Below are 18,916 nucleotides of genomic sequence, written 5' to 3' on the forward strand. Positions count from 1 at the left end.
TATAAGGATATTAAAATTGACTATTATATTTTTCAATATCATACTTTTATTGATAACATAATTCTTAATACGATTACATATTTATTATTAATATTTATATATTCAAATTATATATATATATATATGTATATATTAAAATAATTAATATATAAATATATATATTAGAATTAAAAAATAAAATATTTAATATTACATTTTATATATATATATATATATATATATATATATAATATAGTATAATATATATATATATATATATATATATATATAGTATAATATTGTAGTAATATTCAATATTTTATTTAAATTGTTACTATCTTTTTAAAAAATATAATTATTAATTTACAATTACATATAAGAAAATAAAACATAATTAATGATTTAAATTACAAGTAAAGAAAATTTAATTAAGAGAAATTGTAGCTATTTGTTTATTCTTTAATTTATACTTTGGAAGCAAATACTGTTTTTAAATAAATACTAAATACTTTTTTATAGGTAGGTCTTTACATGAAGAAAATAATTATAAACTTTTTCGTATCACCACATAAAAATATTTTAAAACAAATCAACTAAAATATATTACATATTTATATATCTAACTGAATATTGTAACTATATAAAGGCACTTTATCTTTCTTTAAAAAAAATACTTTTTTCTAAATAATGTCACGAGACTTTTGAACGTATACCAATTACAGTTACAATAAAAAAAAACAATGTCCACCCTAAAGTTATTAAAAAACCAATATAAATTTCCGGCTCAGATATAGAATAACCCTTATAAATGATTCCTCTCATGGATATGGAGGGCAAAGTAGTCGGTAGAGTATAACTAAACCAACGGAGCATATTTGGCATTCCTTCTAGCGGCCATAGACATCCTATGATTTTATCAAATTAGTAAATTAATCAAAATTTGATTAACCTAAGATAATCTAAATTTTATTGATGTATATAATTTAACCATCTCTCTTCAGCTAAAGTCTTTATTAATATAACATATCATTATACGACAAAACGATTTTAAATTCAGTAATAATTCGTTAACATTATTTAGCAAAAATGCTAAATTAAAATAAATACTTTTCATAAAATACAAGAAACGGAGACTCACCATTGAGCAGTATTAACGGGAAGAAGCTTCCGGCTGAACTGTAATGCGCCATAGTATGATTTTTGCACATAACAGAGATAAAGAAACCTAGAAACGTGTGAATCAATGATCAGTTTATTTCCTAATAGTTTCTTAATTATTGTTGCACGCTTATTTGTTTAATATTAGAATATTAGAAATATTACTCACCATACATCATTCCAACAAAACTGCTGAGAAAGAGGAGGAAGAATACGGTGACTGTCGATCCCTTACATTCCAAATTATATATTGCAAAGAATATGCACATTGTTATTGAGGTATGGATGATTAGGATGATGCTCTGAGTAAGGATATGAGACATCAGAATTTCTACTGTTTTAACTCCTATTAAATATTTAAGTAATTATTATACAATAAGAAACGAAGAGATAAAAAAGCAGTTGTAAAATTGATTTTAAAAACTAATAAGTTACCTTGAACTAAGCTTCGATTCCAAACACCCTCCGATCGATCTGTGATTATTAAGGTGGTAGAGATTGTGGTAGCCAGAAAGAAGCCAAGTCTGCAAAGACACAAATAATTTAACAAGAGCAGTTGATTACATTTGTTATTTTAATTTGACTTTCGCTTACGTTAGCATAAATGATGGTATCATGAAATCTAAATAATTGAGATCCATCGTACCATGAATGGGATTTTCAAACTGAAAAAACAAAATTTTATTTCTTTGTTTTAATAATAAAGGAAGAAAGAAAAGAGTTTGGATTATATTAAAATATAAAATATTCTCACTCGAACAGGAGGCTCAATTAATTTTGACGAATAATTGCATTCCTTCATAATATCCTTGCAAATGTCCAAGAAACGCTCAAATAACTGTTTCTGTAGACTGAGTCCGATTTGCCTATCTATAATGAAAGTGGTTGTAAATTTAAATATTTGTAATTGCACTAATGAACCATTGGCATGCTATTTGCATGCCGATTTAATTTTAATTAAGATTTAAAATAAGATTTCCAAGATTCAAGATATCAAGATTTAAAATTCAAGATTTAAAATAACTTGGATAACTTGGAACTCTTAATTTCTTTGAATTTTTTTGTAATTCTTTAAATAATTTTTTTCGTTAAAAAATTTTTTGAACATATAAGTTGACAATCTTTTTTAACTTGTTATAAAAGTTCTGCATAACAGATAAATAATATACGTATGTACCGCCCATATCGAGGGAAACTTGAATCTCGCTGGAAGAGAGAACAGAATCTGTCACAAAACTAATGTCCTCCAATCGCGTCTGCAGAGCATAGGAGAAATTTTGATTAAAATATATCACACCGCTGAGTCTTCCATTCTGTACAGCGCGAGTTGCTTCGGATACGTCGTCGTAATACTCCTAAAAGCGAAATATTCGTAAGAATTGTGATAAAAGACACATTAATATTATGTCGAGTATTATTTTGTTATTTTTTTAATTTTACGAAATATTTAATTTAATCGAAATAAATTTTTTTAATTTATATAAAAATAAAGTTACAGAAATGTAGAAGATGTAAACTGTTTTAATCGTATTTACACATCGATTAAACATTATCACTTTTTACGTTGTACCTGTTTTGCAATAGAGTGATTAAACCGATGTAGAAACCTGCAGCTGAGATTGCCAAAGTAACAAGAGAATTCGTCTTTCCATATGTTGCCCAAATTACTGCCGTTATCACAATTGCCAGCTTCATCATTGATAACTCCGATAAACAAATCTTTCGGATCGCCACCAATTCCAATGAAAAATGAAGCGATTTGGAGTATTGGAAATATCACTGCAAAAGCTATTCCTCTGAAAAAATATATGTGATTTATTTTTATTGTTATAAAACTTGCAACAATTGATGTGATACAAATTTGAGTTTTATACAATATAATCTTTCCTACATAATGATCCAATATTATACAAATATTAGAAAATGAAAAAATTTAGAATTAAAATAAATGAGATCTCTTTTCGTAAAATTTCATTTATTTTATGAGAAAATTAATTATTGATAAATACTTACGAATAATAACGCAAAAATTGAATGCTATTTTTTGACATCAGAGCTTTGAACCTTTTTAATGGTGAAACTTTACATCTTGAAATCGCTTTAGCTTTCCAGTGTTCCTTAATAATTTAATTTATTTTATTATAAAATTATATTATAAAATAACACAAAATAATATAATTTTTTTTATAGTAATGAATACAACATGGATTGTTTTATATATACTTCTGTTTGTCTATTTTGATTCTGATACGAGGCAGTATCTTCCGTTTTAGGTTCTTGAGCTTCATTCAAAGTACTCATATTGTTCTGTGCCTGGCACAATGTTAAAAAAGCCTCTTCCAAGGAGGAACATTGAAATCGTTCTAATAATTTCAGCGGCGCTGATTCTGCCAATAATTTACCATTTCTCATCAAACCAATCTGCATAATAAGAAAAATACAGAGCATAATAAATGTTTACATAACTCGGCAAAAAAATGTTTTCAAGAAAAATAATTGTCTTATCGGATGATTTTTTTATCATGCAATAAGATATTCATCACAGCAATTTTTTTTTTCATCTTTTAAAAAAATTGTTGTGATGAATATCTTATTGCATGATAAAAAATCATCCAATAAGAATTTTATTTTTCATCTTTAGATATTATTAGAGAGATATATAAAGATATTATTAGAGATAATTTAATGATAATGAAACTCACTTTATTAGCATCTTTAGCCTCTTCAATGTAATGCGTTGTAATCAGCACAGTGGTACCTTCGTCTCGCGTGATCTTGATCAGGTAGGCCCAAATGCTGCAAAAAAAAAAAAAAAAACACGTTCCAACACTTTTGCATCATTCTATAATTACTATATATAAAAAAAGCAAAATCTACTTGCTTCTCCCTCAAAATTGGATCCAGGCCTACAGTGGGTTCGTCCAGAATTAGAAGTTCGGGCCTGTGAAGCAACGCGGCGGCAAAGGAAACTCTTCTCTGCTGACCTCCACTCATGTTCTTTATCAGGCGATTTGCCGGGGGTAGTTGCAGCAACTCCGAAAGGAATCCCTGTCTCGTGTCTTAAAAATAATACGCGAAAGCTGAAGAGGTTTCGAAAAATAACATACACTGCCTTCCGCACATTTTTCGCGAACAAACTTAAAACAGAAATTGAAACTGTCTGAGAGACATTTGCCAGTATTTATTCCATGTCCTACCAATCTCTTCGTCGCTGAGCCCGTTGATTCTGCCGAAGTAATAAAGGGCACTGTTCACGGTAAATTCCCCGACCAAGGAGATGTCCTGCGGCATGTAACCCACTCGAGGCCCAGGGATCCCGGAGCCCTTGTTGCCAGGAGTTCCCCCCAAGACCCATATCTCTCCGCTGTTGAGATACCGAACACCGACGATGCAGGACAACAGGGTGGTCTTGCCGCATCCGCTGGCTCCTAATAGCCCGTATCTTTAAGAGAAAAACTTTTACTTTCGTTAGCGCAGTTAATGTTATTTTAAACGCGAATTCCTTTAATCCTCGCAGTAAACAGCCGTAATCGCTTTCCGATATGGATTTCTCCTTTGAAATTTCGACTTATCTGCGTACTTATCTGTCCATATTTGCACTTCATCGAAGAACAATAGCGTTTATTGTTTCCCTCGAGGGATTGTAATCAGTTTGAATGGGTGGCAAGTGCGATTCGTTAATAAAGCGCCGGTCACAATCTCACGGTTTCGATCATTAAATTTGCGCAGACGATCACTCGTTGGCGAAAGCAATTAGCGATCACCTACTAATAACGCACAGTGGTGCCTAGGCGAACAAAACTTCCATTTTCTAAAATTTGTGTAGGAAAGATACAATGTAAATATCTATGTGGCAGCGATATACATCAATGTAAATATATGGAAATTTAGATCATTGAAAGTCATAACTGGAGAATTGTATTTATTCATCAGATGTTTCATCAGATGTGATTAAATATTTATATAATCTCCGTAATACGCTATTTGTAATATATTCTAAGTATATCTCAAATATGTATCTTTGCATATATAAATCTTGAATTTATATATGTAGAAAAAATAATCGATTCTCTGAAATAATTCAAGAACCGAAAAATAATCTTCTTAGGCACCACTGGGTGATTTTTGTGAGATCACAATATGGCGAATAGAAGATGATATCGTCATCCGGTGCAACCCGATAAAATCATCACGCAAACGCGCAATTCACTTCAGTCTCGCGACATCGCGACATGATGATTATTAATATCATCACGATCCTGCTATTTGTGAGAGGAGTTTTTTCCTCCTCGTCCGTTCAAGGATCAATATCAATACATAACAATATAATATCAATTAATCTGCATTCGAGCAAATTAAGCGATAATTTTGATGAATTGATTGAAAAATTACGAAGAATAACAAAGCCACAGATTCATTTGATAGTCGAGCTAAGAAGGAAAGTTATCGAAATTAATGGCGAAATTGAACAGGATTATATCAGTGAGTTGATTTATTTTTAATAATATTTTTTTAATGTAACTATCAAATATCTTTCGATAGAAAACTTTTTGGTAAATTTGAATAGATTTTTTTTTTTTAGTAAAAATATGTTAATAATTTTTAAATGATAAATGATAAAAGAGAAAAAATTTTTTACGAGTTAAATTTCAAAAAATTAAATGAATAATAAAATTATTATTTCAGGTAATTTTTAATATTTTTTGCTTTCAATTTTAAGAGATTTATAATTCAAAACTGATATAAAAATTACGCAATGTAAAAAAAAACTTACTCCTAAAAAAATTATAACATGTAAAAAAAGTAAATAATGACTTTGATACTTCTATTAAAAAAAATTTCATTCTTCAATTAACAGTTAAAGATCATTAAAAAGTATAATTAAAAAGATCTTTCTCAATAGTTATCTTAATAGTATCATAATATAAGGGAAGGATTTATTTTTGAAAACACATTTATGTTTAAAAATAAATATTATTAATCTATAATAAAAAAGAAGAAATCTTTATTTTACTTAATAAAATTAATGAAGTTTAATCATCTTTTACAGAGGTAAATTTTGATAATGAAGTTGAAACTAATTTGAATAATCCTACGAATGTCCTTAACGAAGAGAACGTTTTGCATCATCGTATGATGATTTCGCAAAGGAAACAACGTCCTGATACATTTAATCATTTATAAATTTGCACAAATTATTTTTTGTAATTACGAAAAATTTTTTTAGAAAACTGACTAATCATTCTTAATAAATGTTTACTTTATAAATAATTAATTATTAAATTTATTGTGTAGATCGATGACATTGGAGATATTTTGCGACGCATGGCATTACTGATGCAAAAACATGGCAACTATAATGAGAGATTAACTTATCAGAATTTAATTGATCATAAAGTTTTACATCAAGTAACCTCAGACGAAGATATTAACGTTTATAAAAACTATTTTATATCTCCTTGGATTCTTTCGGATGCAGAACTTGCGTCAGAAATCGAAAGATTAATTTTAAGAAATGAACTGTCTGTCGAATATACGAAGTCGATTCAAGACGGTTTATTATGGTTAATCGAATTATTTGATATAAAATGGCGAGAATTGCACGATCTTGATTATATTTCAAGATTGAAACTCTTCAACTTGCAAAAGCGAATAGAATTTATTTTAGATAATTTATTTAATAGTCAAAATGGAAAAACAAGTAACAATGAAGATCAAAAAATTTCCATAGATGAAAGCAAAAATGATATTTCGAATACTGAAGAGATTAGAAAAACGACTGAGGAAAAGAAAGAAAATCTTAATAAAACGTATAAGACTGAAACAAATAAAAATAAATTTTTAAAAACAGATGAACATTTAACAAACGATACTACTACACTCAAAGTAGAAACACGAATTATGATACATCCCGAATCATCAAAGTATAAAGGTTACAAGGATAAAAGCCCCACTATCAAGATTAATCCAATTAATCAAGAAGTTACAATCAATAAACCTTTAGTTAAAGATAATTCTATCGCGAATCGCGTGTTCCTTTCTAAAACAAACAGACCACGAGATAAAAATCTTAAAAACGAAACAAATCTCGTTCCTCAAGAACATTTCTCAAAATCAAATCAATTCTTAAACAAAAGTCTTCGCGTCAAATCCTTGAAACATCATAAAAATCGGTTTAATCAATCAAAAAATATTTCCTTAATTTCACCAAGTGAGAATATTACAGGCCCTTTGCAAGCGACTGCTCAACCGAAACATATTGAAACGACTATATTACACGAATCTTTGAAAAATGTAACAGATTTTTCAAAAAATGCCTCGCGAGGCACGCTTGATACTCGCGTTTCTAAAAACAAAGATCAGAGGCAAAAAGACCGACATAGAGACAAAACGACAACAGATAAAATTGCTAATGATCATCGCAATTCGAAGAAGAAGAAGAAGACGGAAATGAAATTTGACATTGGCTCGGCTATGGACGAGATTCTGGGAGCAGTGGACGAAGTATTGTCAACAGCAAGTCTGTGAAGATATCATCAAAAGAATCAAAAGTGACTTCTAGAATATTCTGATACTATATATAAAAAAAAAAAAAAGAATTAAAAGAGAATCAGACAAAAATTACTATTATGTTTATCTCTTAAAAAAATATGATGTTGATTATGTATATCTATAATACATTCATATTATTAATTCGTCTGACTCATGTTTCTCAACTTACTCACGCATTTAAATAACTTTTTAATAATTTCACGAATTTTGTTTTGGCTTATAAATTGGCTTGTAAAACGAATATACCAAAAGTCAAGTCCATTAGAAGTATACTTTCTAGTATTCTTTGAGATTTTTGTACGTAGGTATACGTGTGCTAATGTTTGTTGCGCAACGGTAAAATACATGCTTGGCACAATTTTACTTTCTCAGACAAGCCCTGATAAATTCTGATAAATCTAAACAGCTAGAATATTTATTAGCGGCGAGAGAAGCATTATGATGGAATACAATAAAATGTTTTGTTAGAGATTAAACACACAAAATGTAGATAAGATTATAACGTTCTCATAGATCCCGAAAGAATCTTTCTTATCTGGACATTCATTAGAAAGTTATGTGATTATCCTGCCATGTATTTTGCAAGCGGCGGCAATTTGAGTAATCGGTGAACGTACGCGGAAAAGTGCGTGACGACAGTTTCAGGCAATTTCCAACATGTCGAAGGATGAAGCAATTAATACCAAATTGGCGTAAAAGATACGTCGTATGTCGATTTTCATCATGTTTTCTAAATAGTTTGAAAAATCGCACAGATCATCGGCGCGCGTGCAAATATTAACGACTTCTATCGCACCTTCTTCTTTTAGAGAGCATCTTTCTCAAAAATTAGAGGAAGAAACAAGATAGTTTCCTCGAAAAAACTCGAATCGTTTGTTATTTTTTTTTACTCGAAACGAAAATTAACAGAAAGACCATTAATCTTAGATCTATTAAATAAATAGTGTTTACTTACATGGAATCTCTCGAAACCGTCATATTTAGGCCATCGAGCACTAATTGTTTTTTCCCATAACGTTTTATAGCGTTTCTTACGACCACCGCCTCTTGCTGCACCATTTTGCGAAACGGCGTCGAATGTTCGATCAATGACTGAACTATAACAAAATTTTTTTCTCTTAGATAATTTAAAAATGTTTTGAAATGAGAGTTTTTCAAAATGCTAAATAGCTGGCAAAAATAAGGCAGGTAGAAAAGAGTTACTAACAAACAGTCTGTTTTATTTTTAAGAAAACAAGAAAATTTTCTAAATGTTCTATATCATTTCTATTATAATTTTATCTTAATTAATGGACACTAAATTAAATTAAATTTATATTAATAAATAATTAATACAGATATTAATTACATAATTAGTTTATAATTTATATTTTTAAGAATTCTATTAAAATATATTTCACAATTTGTTATTAATAAATTTGACTTTTAAAAAATACAAAATAAATTAATTTCTATAACGAACGGATAAAAATAAAAAATAAACTATGTAAAAGAGATTGTGAATTATTTTTTAACAAATTATTTTTTATATTTGCATCTATTAAGTAAGAAAAACAAATCGTCTGGGTTATAAAAATAAACATTACAGCCAAAAAAAGTGTTGACAAAGTTTCTTGCTGGTTTTTTGCTGACGATTAATTAAATTACATTTTTTGTGATGTATGTCTGGCGAATTCGAATATGTAACTACTTTTTTATCATCGGCGATGAATTTTGAATACATGTTTAATGTGCTTTAAACTTTTAATCGCATTTTATGACATATTTGCAATTATGTAATTACAATTCTTATATAAAGCTATCATCAATGAAATATAATTAACATAAAGAAAACATCTAAATCATCTTAAAATTTTCGAAAACTGCTTTCATAGTTTCAAAAGAAAAATAAAAAATATGCTAATTATTTAAATTAAAATTGTAATTCCTACGATATAATTATTATCAAATAATAATAGTTTATTACGTAGTAATAAAATATATAATATATAATAAATTTTGTAGCAATACATGTTCCTAAATTAATAATTATATCAATATTATGCGAATATGAAACAAAGAAGAAACATTTTAGTAATAATCGATTTATTGAATTATCGATAATTGATTTATATAATTGAAGAAATTTGCAATTTATTCTGATTTCCTTAATCAAATCAAATAATTATATAAAAGAATCGCTTGCGTGCAAATTAGTATATAAATAATCTTAAAAATGTGAATTTATTTAAATATTGACAAATACGCAAATTATCTACATATTTGCATGTAAGATTACATTATAATGTAGAAACCGAACATTTAATTGTTGATGTAAAATTAAAGATTGTTTTTCTTAATTTGTTATGTAGAAATATTTTGAAAATTACGATCAAATCAGGCTAAAATAAAATAACAATATAATTGTGAACGTAGTTCTGTTGATTATGTTTTCATATTACATCTCTTGACTTGCATATCATGTGATGATTTCATAACTTGAATTAATTTGTAAAGATTGCAGGAAGTGTGAAATAATTAAAAAAAATATAGATATAAAAAAAACAAGAAACTCGCCGTATTATTATCTGCATATTATCTGCATATTATCTGCATTTGATTATTATTTCTTGGAAATCTATGTGTATTAATTATATTAAATATATATAATATTTTTTCACGATGAATTATATTTTTATATTATATATTATATATTTATATTATATATTATATATTGTTTTATATTTGAATTATATGTTAAGTTAAATTATATGAAATAATAAAAATAATAAAGTAATGTTTAATTATGTTTAATTAATTAATCATATCATATGTTTTTTAATTAAAGGACGTTTATCTTATATCTTTATATCGTTATATCTTTTACCATTTAATACTACTTTATATATAAATACAAATTAAAAAATTTAAATTATGTAGTCTTTTTACTTTTAACTAACTTCTTTATTTTTGTTATAAAACACTTTTAATCTTCGATTCTCTTCATTTCAAATTTATGAAAAAAAATATAATTGTCTTTCTATAGTTTACTTTTACTTATTTATGAATGTTTTAAATTTGCTTAGTATATAATACATACCCCGTTAATCAAATTTGTAAATAAAACATCTTCTTTTCTTATCGAGAAAACTGACACTTACTATGTTTTTCTTTTAAAATATTTTTTCTTCGATTAATTTAGATAATCACAAGAATATAACAAAAAGTTGATGCTGTTGTGTTTTTTTACATTGTATTAAGATATACTAAATTCTTTTAAAAATCACACTTTTGTATAAAATATAAACAAAATGTATGAAACATATATCAAATTTTGCACAAATCTAGAAAAGTTTTTATATGATTATTACACACATATTTTCTATCAATTCATCAAAAGATTCTTTTAAAAAAATTCACATCTGACATTCCCCAAGACATACTAAACAAAGACTGATAACTTTCCAAGCGTGTAGCAGCTTTAGATGTATTACTCATCCCCACTCATTTTGACACAGGATTAATGTATTGAAAATTTATTAATTCTTCTATTCTGCAATTCAAATGAAATATGAGTTATTCTCATATACATACTTGTTTAATAAGGAAAACAAATTGACTTAAGGAAAAGTATAAGAGTAGTATATTTTTTTAAACTAAATACTAGATAATTTTTTAAAATTATACTTCAGCTTTTGACGAAATGTCTACAATGTAAAAAATTTAATTTCCACTTTTTTTCACAAGTATTTGATATAAAAAATTAATTTAAAGAATCTTATTTTATCGAATATTTGTAAAAATGTTGAAAGCACATTGGAAAAATTACTGTTTTAAAATGTGATACAAGACAATAATATAATATAAAACAATAATATAAAACAATTTACATTTATATTAAGGAGTTACACTCTGACAGTTTCAAATATTTATGACATTTCTTTAAAATTCCAAATGTGTAGAATATGTTAAAGCGATACGATTTGATCAAACACCTGGCGAAGTTATAGTAATCAATAAAAAGTTATGTTAAATAGATGGGCTTCAACAACCGGATATAAATGAGAAAGATTCTTTCGTAGCAATTCTTTTTACAAGAAAAAGTAATTTTATTAAAGATTTACTTTATCCCACACACACACACACACACACACACACACACACACACACACACACACACACACACACACACACACACACACACACACACACACACACACACACACACACACACACACACACACACATTTTAGAAATAAAAAGAATTTATTAATTTTATTAGAGAAAAAAATTATCTCGAACCTTTTTTCTGCATTTTCCTTGAAACGATGTTTTCTAGCCATCACAAAATTTTTGGAATTACTCATGAATTTATTTCCAATTTTAATCTAAATGTTCTAAATTAAATTATTTAAATTGTAGCGTGCAATTTTTTTGATATTTCAATTATCTGATTTTCACAAATAAAGTTAAAATTGACTTTTGCAAAAACACAGCATTTATTTTCAAAATGTGATCATTTTTATAAATATTAAGATTTTCGAAAAAATCGTATACTACAATTTAAATATTACAATTTAAATAATAGATTTAATTAATTAATTTTAATTTAGGAATAAGAAACAAATTTTGATTTCTATGCTAATTTGATATTCTAATGCTTCTTGGAATGTGCGGCCAATCACTGATGTTCATCAAAAAAGATTTTAGGATTATTCAGTTATTCTACCATTTTTCAGTATTTCTACTTCAGGAAAATATGAACTGAAGTTAAAAATTACACTAATGATATGTAAAAAAATCTAAGTTTTTAATTTATTATTTATTTATAAAAGAATTGCTAAATTTAATTATCTTTTAGGGCCAGAGTAATGTACTTCCTTAATAGGAATGTGTTCGCAATAAATTTTAGAGAAACAATCAACATGTAAAAATAAGATTAGAAATGTAGAATCAAAAACTTTTTATTTTTAGAAAAGAATAATTTAGAAAATTAGAAAATCAACAATGTATTTATTCCTTTTTTAAACTAAAATAATAATAGAAATAAAGTCTCTCTCTCTCTCTCTCTCTCTCTCTCTCTCTCTCTCTCTCTCTCTTTCTCTCTCTCTCGCGTCCGCGTCATACATTACGAAATTTACCGATATACAATACAAAAGAAATTACATCACATAATAAGAATACATTGAAATAGGTTTCAATTAACATTCTTGATGTAACAATGAAAACATGTTTCCGTTATTTAATTCCGTTTATTTTTTGTTAGTATTTTCAATAACATGCATTTTATTTTGTCAATGAGATAAAAGCTGATGAAAAAATGATCGACGTAAAGTTCAATATAGAATGTAAGATTCTACTATGTGAATTAACTACCGTTAGAAGAATCTCGCGTAAACAGGTTGCATCGTCTATTCACACAGCTTCAGTAATATCAGAAAGAACATTCTTCTAGGTCAGTGCTCTCGTAATGCAGCGTGTGGAGATCTCGTTTTACGACGGCAAGCCGGTAATCTGGCATCTACGTATAAAGATTTTATTTAACATGCGGCGAAAGTACAACGATAAGATTATCAAAGTGGCAAACAATTTTTTTAATGAATATTTAGTAAAGAATATTAATTTTTTATTTAAAGGACTTTTCATTTATGCCGAACCTAAAATTTAACCTGTGTTTCATTAATTTTTTTTTAATGTGTTCTATATAGAATGATGCGAGTTTTTGCAATTATATAACATTTGGACTATCAAAAAATTTATTTATAAAAGAATATATATTAATGTCATAAAATGACGGTTGAATTACAAAACATCAAAATGCGCACGTTCACTATGGAACTGAGTCAATAACCGAATTCAAATGGGAGAGATTTTCATAACAATTCTTTTGTTGTTTACAAGAAAAATATAGTTTCATTATTTATTTTATCATATATTTTATCATATATTTTATAAATAAAAAAAACTCCTTTATTAGAAAAAAAATTATTTCGAATTCCTCGAAACAATACTTTCTGACCTGGAAATATCTGAAAGTATTCATTCAATTTATTTATATATTATATAATAATCAAAAAACATTTCGAAAAAGATATAAAAGAAGTTTCGAAATAACTTTATTTTTTAATTATTACTTTCTCTATGACCTCGAAAAATGTAATGTCCAGTTAAACACTTTTAAAGTTTTAATTTTACTTTATTCATATGTAATAAAAGTTTTAATGCACTTACGATTATTCTGCGTTACCGGCGTTACATTAACCTTTTTTTCTTCAAACAAATCATATTTTATCTGTTTTTCCGATCTGGAATTTCTGAATAAGAAGTTCGATGATTTGCATCATCTCTCACGCGCTGCTTTTTCTTCGGCAAATGTATTGTCCACACACACACACACACACACACACACACACACACACACACACACACACACACACACACACACACACACACACACACACACACACACACACACACAATTCTTAAGCGTTTATTTTTAAAAGTCTTATAAAACCATCATTGAATAGGCATTGAATATTGCCAAAAAAAAAAAAAAAAAAAAAAAACAACTAATATATATTTTGCACTAACATGTGCTTTAGCAGGAAATTTGTTGAAACTCTCGTTATTATTTTGTGTATGTTATTTTGTTTATAAAAATGTAATAGTTTTGAAAAATATTTAGTTACACATCACTATCATCAAACGTCTTCAGTTTTTTTATTGTACTAACATAATTTGTTTTATTTTTCTTTTTAAGAATAGATTTCCATGGAAAATTATCGTTTCTTTTATGTCTTGAACGAATATTATGAATTAGAATCCTTTTTATTTCAAACTATTCGCAATATGAATTACACATACGGTTCACTAATAGTTTTCTGCCTTCTACCAAGACTACGTAAAATAAAAACGTGGAAGTAGATTTCTTTATCTTACGTTACTTACGTTAAATCGACATCGTGTTGATATCGATTCGATATTTATTGTTGACCTCACAGTTCCACTAATATTACGAATTTCAAAAAATTCTTTTACAAGGATATTTTGTATACATGCAGGAACAAAAATTAGCAATACAAATCAATTTTTTTAAAGCCGGCAAAGATAAAAGACGCCTTAATTTATTTTAAATAGATTTTATTTTTACGTGGCAGTTCGCAGTTCTTGAGCAAAATGCGCTGAGTAAATTCTTCTCTTAAATGTACAATAATGCTGACGTAGCAAATGTTTCACAAAAAACGGAATTTTTGTGATATTTGTGGTATTTATAAGAAGAAATTAATATTTTATGTTTGTAAATATGAGACATTTAATTGTAAATAATTATAAGCAGCAATATTTATAATTATAATCTTAATATCATAATTTTAACATTATCATCTTATTATTAACCTAAAATATTAAGAATATAAAATTATTATTATATTAATTGTAACAATTATTTTATTTTCATTTAAAAAAGAATATATTCAACTAGTTCAACTTTTTACTTTGATAATCTATATTTTATGTACAGTTTATCATTAATTATTTTACATTCTATTAATTTTACATTTTGTTTGTTTATTTATTATTTTATATATTTATTATTATTAATTATAATAAAATTAATCTAATGTTTTAAAATTGAGAATGAAAACTTTTTAAAGCTATGTAACGAAACAACATTTTATTTTTTTAAGTATTTTTCCAAGTTTTTTTGTAGTGAATAATTTTAAGAAACTAAATCATTATTGTGAAAAAAGATATAATAATATATTGCATGTAAAAACCGGTTACATAATAATATACAGTGCAACATGTAATTAATTTATCAGTTATAGAATTATGATAAGATACTTCTCTTATTTTATTTATTTGACAGGGGTTATTTATATGATTTGTATGTAATATTGATTTATATCTATTTAGCATATTCATTTAAAATTTTAATACTGAAATAATATTAAAGTACAATAAGAAACAATAAGGAAACGAATATGAACGAAAAATTACAATATTACAATTTAAATGACATGCAATAGAATGCCTTAAGGCAAGAAGAAATTTATTATTCAGAATTTAATAGATTGTTTATACTTGTAATAGTTATTTATGAATATCTTAATAAAAATTATGCAGACTTACTTTTCGGATTTTTACGCATCTTCCTGAATTATTGATGATGGGTTTGGTATTGATTATACGATGGTTCTAACGTTGGAAGAGAACTTCCGATTGTAAAATGTGATAAATCACAGCATGGACGGTCGTCATCTTTACATCGCAGTTAATAGTTCGTGCCGCCGTTACAAAAGAGATCTTATAGCATCTTGCATTTTAATAATGTACATTCCGACATTTAATAATTAACATTCCGAAAATTGAAACACTTTCACACTACTATTCTCACTACCGTTAGTTGCTTTCGATTTAATAAGTGGACGCAGATTATTATTGGATTATTATTTTTCTTTTATCGACTTTCTCGCCGTTCTTTTCTCCTGTTATTATTTATCTATGCGGCACATTTCACTGTATAAAACACACGATATGTATTACATCATTTTTTTTGTTTGCATTTCTGTTAACGTGACTATAATCGTTCCAATCGGTTTAAAGTTTTTAGCGAGTTGAAAAATGGGAAAGAGAGACTTGAAATATGCTATAAAATCATTTCATATTCATATTCTTTTTTATATATAACACAATAATTGATAAAGTCAAAAGTCAAATTGATAAAGAAAAAAGTTATTGAAAAATTATTAAAAGGTTACAATTACAAATTGCTAAATATAAATATTAATTTTTAAATTAATTTATTGTGTTTTATAAAGAGAATGTGGAGAACATGGTGATATTAATTTAAAAGAATTTCAATTTATCTTTAATTCCAATTGTTTATATTGTAGATTATAGAATCCTATAATTTATTGAAAATCGATGGTTATTTTCCATAATAAATATAATTTACATTATAAGTTTTCATAATTTAATTTTTTAATTTGTATTATGAGTTTTTATAATTTTATTCATCTCAGAGAAAAAAATCTAAGTCTAAGGAAAAGAATACACACATAAAATGTGATACAATGAATTTGACAAATTTTAATTTTGCTAATAAAAGCAATAATCTAGACATAAAGAAAATTTTATCTAATTTTTTTTTTTTTAATATTTTATTCTCAGAAAATTGATTTTATAAAATATCACGAATTTTAAAAATAATTTTTAATAAATTTCACAGCATTTAAAAATAATTTTATCAACAATATAGGCACATTTTTTAATTGAAAATAAAAAAGCACTGTATAAAACGTATTTTATAATGCAACGAACTTGGCCGAGCCGTTCCGTTCGTCACAGAGACCCGGCAAAGACTGTATTTGACCCCAATTCTATAACATGCTACGTCCCCTCACAGGTGAAGGTAGGGATCTATGGATCGGTGGTAGATCCGTCAAGCGTCGATTGTTCATGTTTGGTAGAATGGAAATATACTTAAGAAATGTAATATAAACAATTTTCAAGTAATTGAATAAGTAGTTGGAAAAATGTCAAAAGTTTTCTTTTATATTTTTTCATATAAGAAACCAATTGTGTGTAATCTCATTTTAAATTAGAGAGCTTATAATTAAAACTAAAATACTTAAAAGCTTAAAGCAGTTTTTAGTCTTTAAGTCTTTGCTTTAAATCTTTGTTTTATATGCATGTTCATATATATATGCTTTAAAAAAAGTTTCATTTACATACACACACACACACACACACACACACACATATATATATATATATATATATATATATATATATATATATATATTCTTTTAAAAGCTTTAATTAAAAATATTTTAGTAGTGTGTGCATGCGCGCGTATGTGTTAATTACATATATCGAGTTTTAAATACAAATATATACCTGCCTTAAATTACCAGATCCAGACAAGGTCGACCAGGTTTTAAGTAAACTGGATTTTATTTCCTTCCGTCTTTTTATAATGAGGAAGTTTATTACTCATAGTTAATAGAAACTTTAAATAAATTAAAAGAAGTTGAGAAATTAGAAAAAGATAAGTTTCATTTTTTACAAAATGTATGATAACTTTACGTACCAAATATGTTATAAATATAATATACAATAATCATTTTTTAATAATATTAATTACTAATTAAACTAAATTTCCATATTAAACGTATAAATTGATTTTATACTTTTCTTTCCATTGCCTAATATAAACAAACTATTATAATTAATGAAAAGTAATACTATTATTAATTAATAATAACGATATTATATTAATTTTTGTATAGAAATACAAATGTTTTAAATATAATAAATAGATTGATTGCCCCGGTATATTGACAACCCGCAGACTTCTCGGATTGAAGTGTAAACATTCTATAGTTTTAATTCTCTTTATCCTCTGAGTAGACATAATTTTTAACTGCTCCTATTAACGAGCAACCAGACATACTTTCCTGTACGAAGTAACTCGATAGTAAATACAAAAAGTAGATTACTCAAAAAATTTTTTGTGTAAAAATTTATTTGATTAATTTACTTAATAATTAAATAATATTATCATTATATATTACAGTTATAATATATACAGACGTTATATTATAAAATAACGCCTTTTCTAACTTAATCTAAATTTTTCAGGATAGTTTTTGCAGAAGATGCAATCTTCTTCGCCATAGGATGACTCGAGACGATCTGGTTTGCTCGCAACCTAGTCGACCTTGTTCGAAAACATGTCAGTGTGCTCTTATTTGAATATAACTCGCGATTCACGGTGCAGAATAAATGCACGTTGCGTTCTGTATAAGATCGTCACTTAGATCATATCTATAAGATGTTAAATGAGGAAAAAGTGTTTATCGTCCGGTTTGCGATTCAAGTGCGATTATGCTATTACTTGTAAATATGAGATCTACAAATCTAATACGCGCAGACGTCACCAGGAGAAAACGAAAGTGCAATCGGTGCTTCAGGATGATTTCAGACTCTCGAGTACTCTCTTTGTGCGCCGTTTCCGCCATACGAAAGAAAGTCATAAATATCGAGTTGCATAACGATCGTTGGGAGAAATGCAGATCATATGCGATAATTTTAATGTTTAAACCTCTCTCTTCTATTCGTTCTCTAAGATTGAACGCAAAAAAATGTTGCAATTTTAAATATTTTTATAAAACAAACAGTTTTCTATAAAATTGAATATTTTATATATATGTACATATGTATCAATATAAAATTGAATATTTTA

The 18,916-nt window shown here is 26.7% G+C and overlaps 2 protein-coding genes and 1 pseudogene across 6 annotated transcripts in view; 2 read left to right on the top strand and 1 right to left on the bottom strand.

The window, feature by feature from the left end:
* LOC105430044 (ABC transporter G family member 23) overlaps positions 1–18,916 on the top strand; it is a 43,260-nt gene that overhangs the window by 11,250 nt on the left and 13,094 nt on the right. The gene's annotated exons all lie outside the window — the stretch shown is intronic.
* LOC105430133 (ABC transporter G family member 20) lies at positions 321–17,026 on the bottom strand. Of its 3 annotated transcripts, XM_089081485.1 has the most exons (16): positions 11,044–11,524; positions 10,769–11,012; positions 8,645–8,786; positions 4,335–4,579; positions 4,019–4,196; positions 3,840–3,933; positions 3,361–3,558; positions 3,151–3,254; positions 2,708–2,933; positions 2,315–2,492; positions 1,892–2,007; positions 1,732–1,802; positions 1,573–1,661; positions 1,307–1,483; positions 1,118–1,204; positions 321–884 (listed from the first exon to the last, which is right to left on the bottom strand). In XM_089081485.1, exons 3-16 carry the CDS (start codon positions 8,746–8,748, stop codon positions 670–672), a joined length of 2,082 nt encoding a protein of 693 aa, XP_088937611.1. In that variant the 5' UTR covers positions 8,749–8,786; positions 10,769–11,012; positions 11,044–11,524; the 3' UTR covers positions 321–669. The 3 variants fall into 3 exon arrangements, with proteins under 3 accessions (XP_088937611.1, XP_088937522.1, XP_088937575.1); XM_089081396.1 differs by lacking the exons at positions 10,769–11,012; positions 11,044–11,524 and adding an exon at positions 15,799–17,026; XM_089081449.1 differs by having other exon boundaries at positions 10,769–11,524.
* LOC105423627 (uncharacterized) lies at positions 5,789–7,830 on the top strand (annotated as a pseudogene). The gene is made up of 2 exons (XR_016140578.1): positions 5,789–6,341; positions 6,433–7,830. The product of XR_016140578.1 is annotated as an uncharacterized LOC105423627 (transcript).

This window comes from Pogonomyrmex barbatus, unplaced genomic scaffold (assembly GCF_055798465.1).
Source record: "Pogonomyrmex barbatus isolate J1 unplaced genomic scaffold, ASM5579846v1 scaffold1, whole genome shotgun sequence".
NCBI lineage: Eukaryota > Metazoa > Arthropoda > Insecta > Hymenoptera > Formicidae > Pogonomyrmex > Pogonomyrmex barbatus.

Coding starts and splice junctions, on each gene's coding strand:
- LOC105430133 (XM_089081396.1), bottom strand. Junction 4,197..4,334: donor GCTCAGCGACGAAGAGATTG/GTAGGACATGGA, acceptor ATTATTTTTAAG/ACACGAGACAGGGATTCCTT. Junction 1,484..1,572: donor GAATCGAAGCTTAGTTCAAG/GTAACTTATTAG, acceptor AATATTTAATAG/GAGTTAAAACAGTAGAAATT.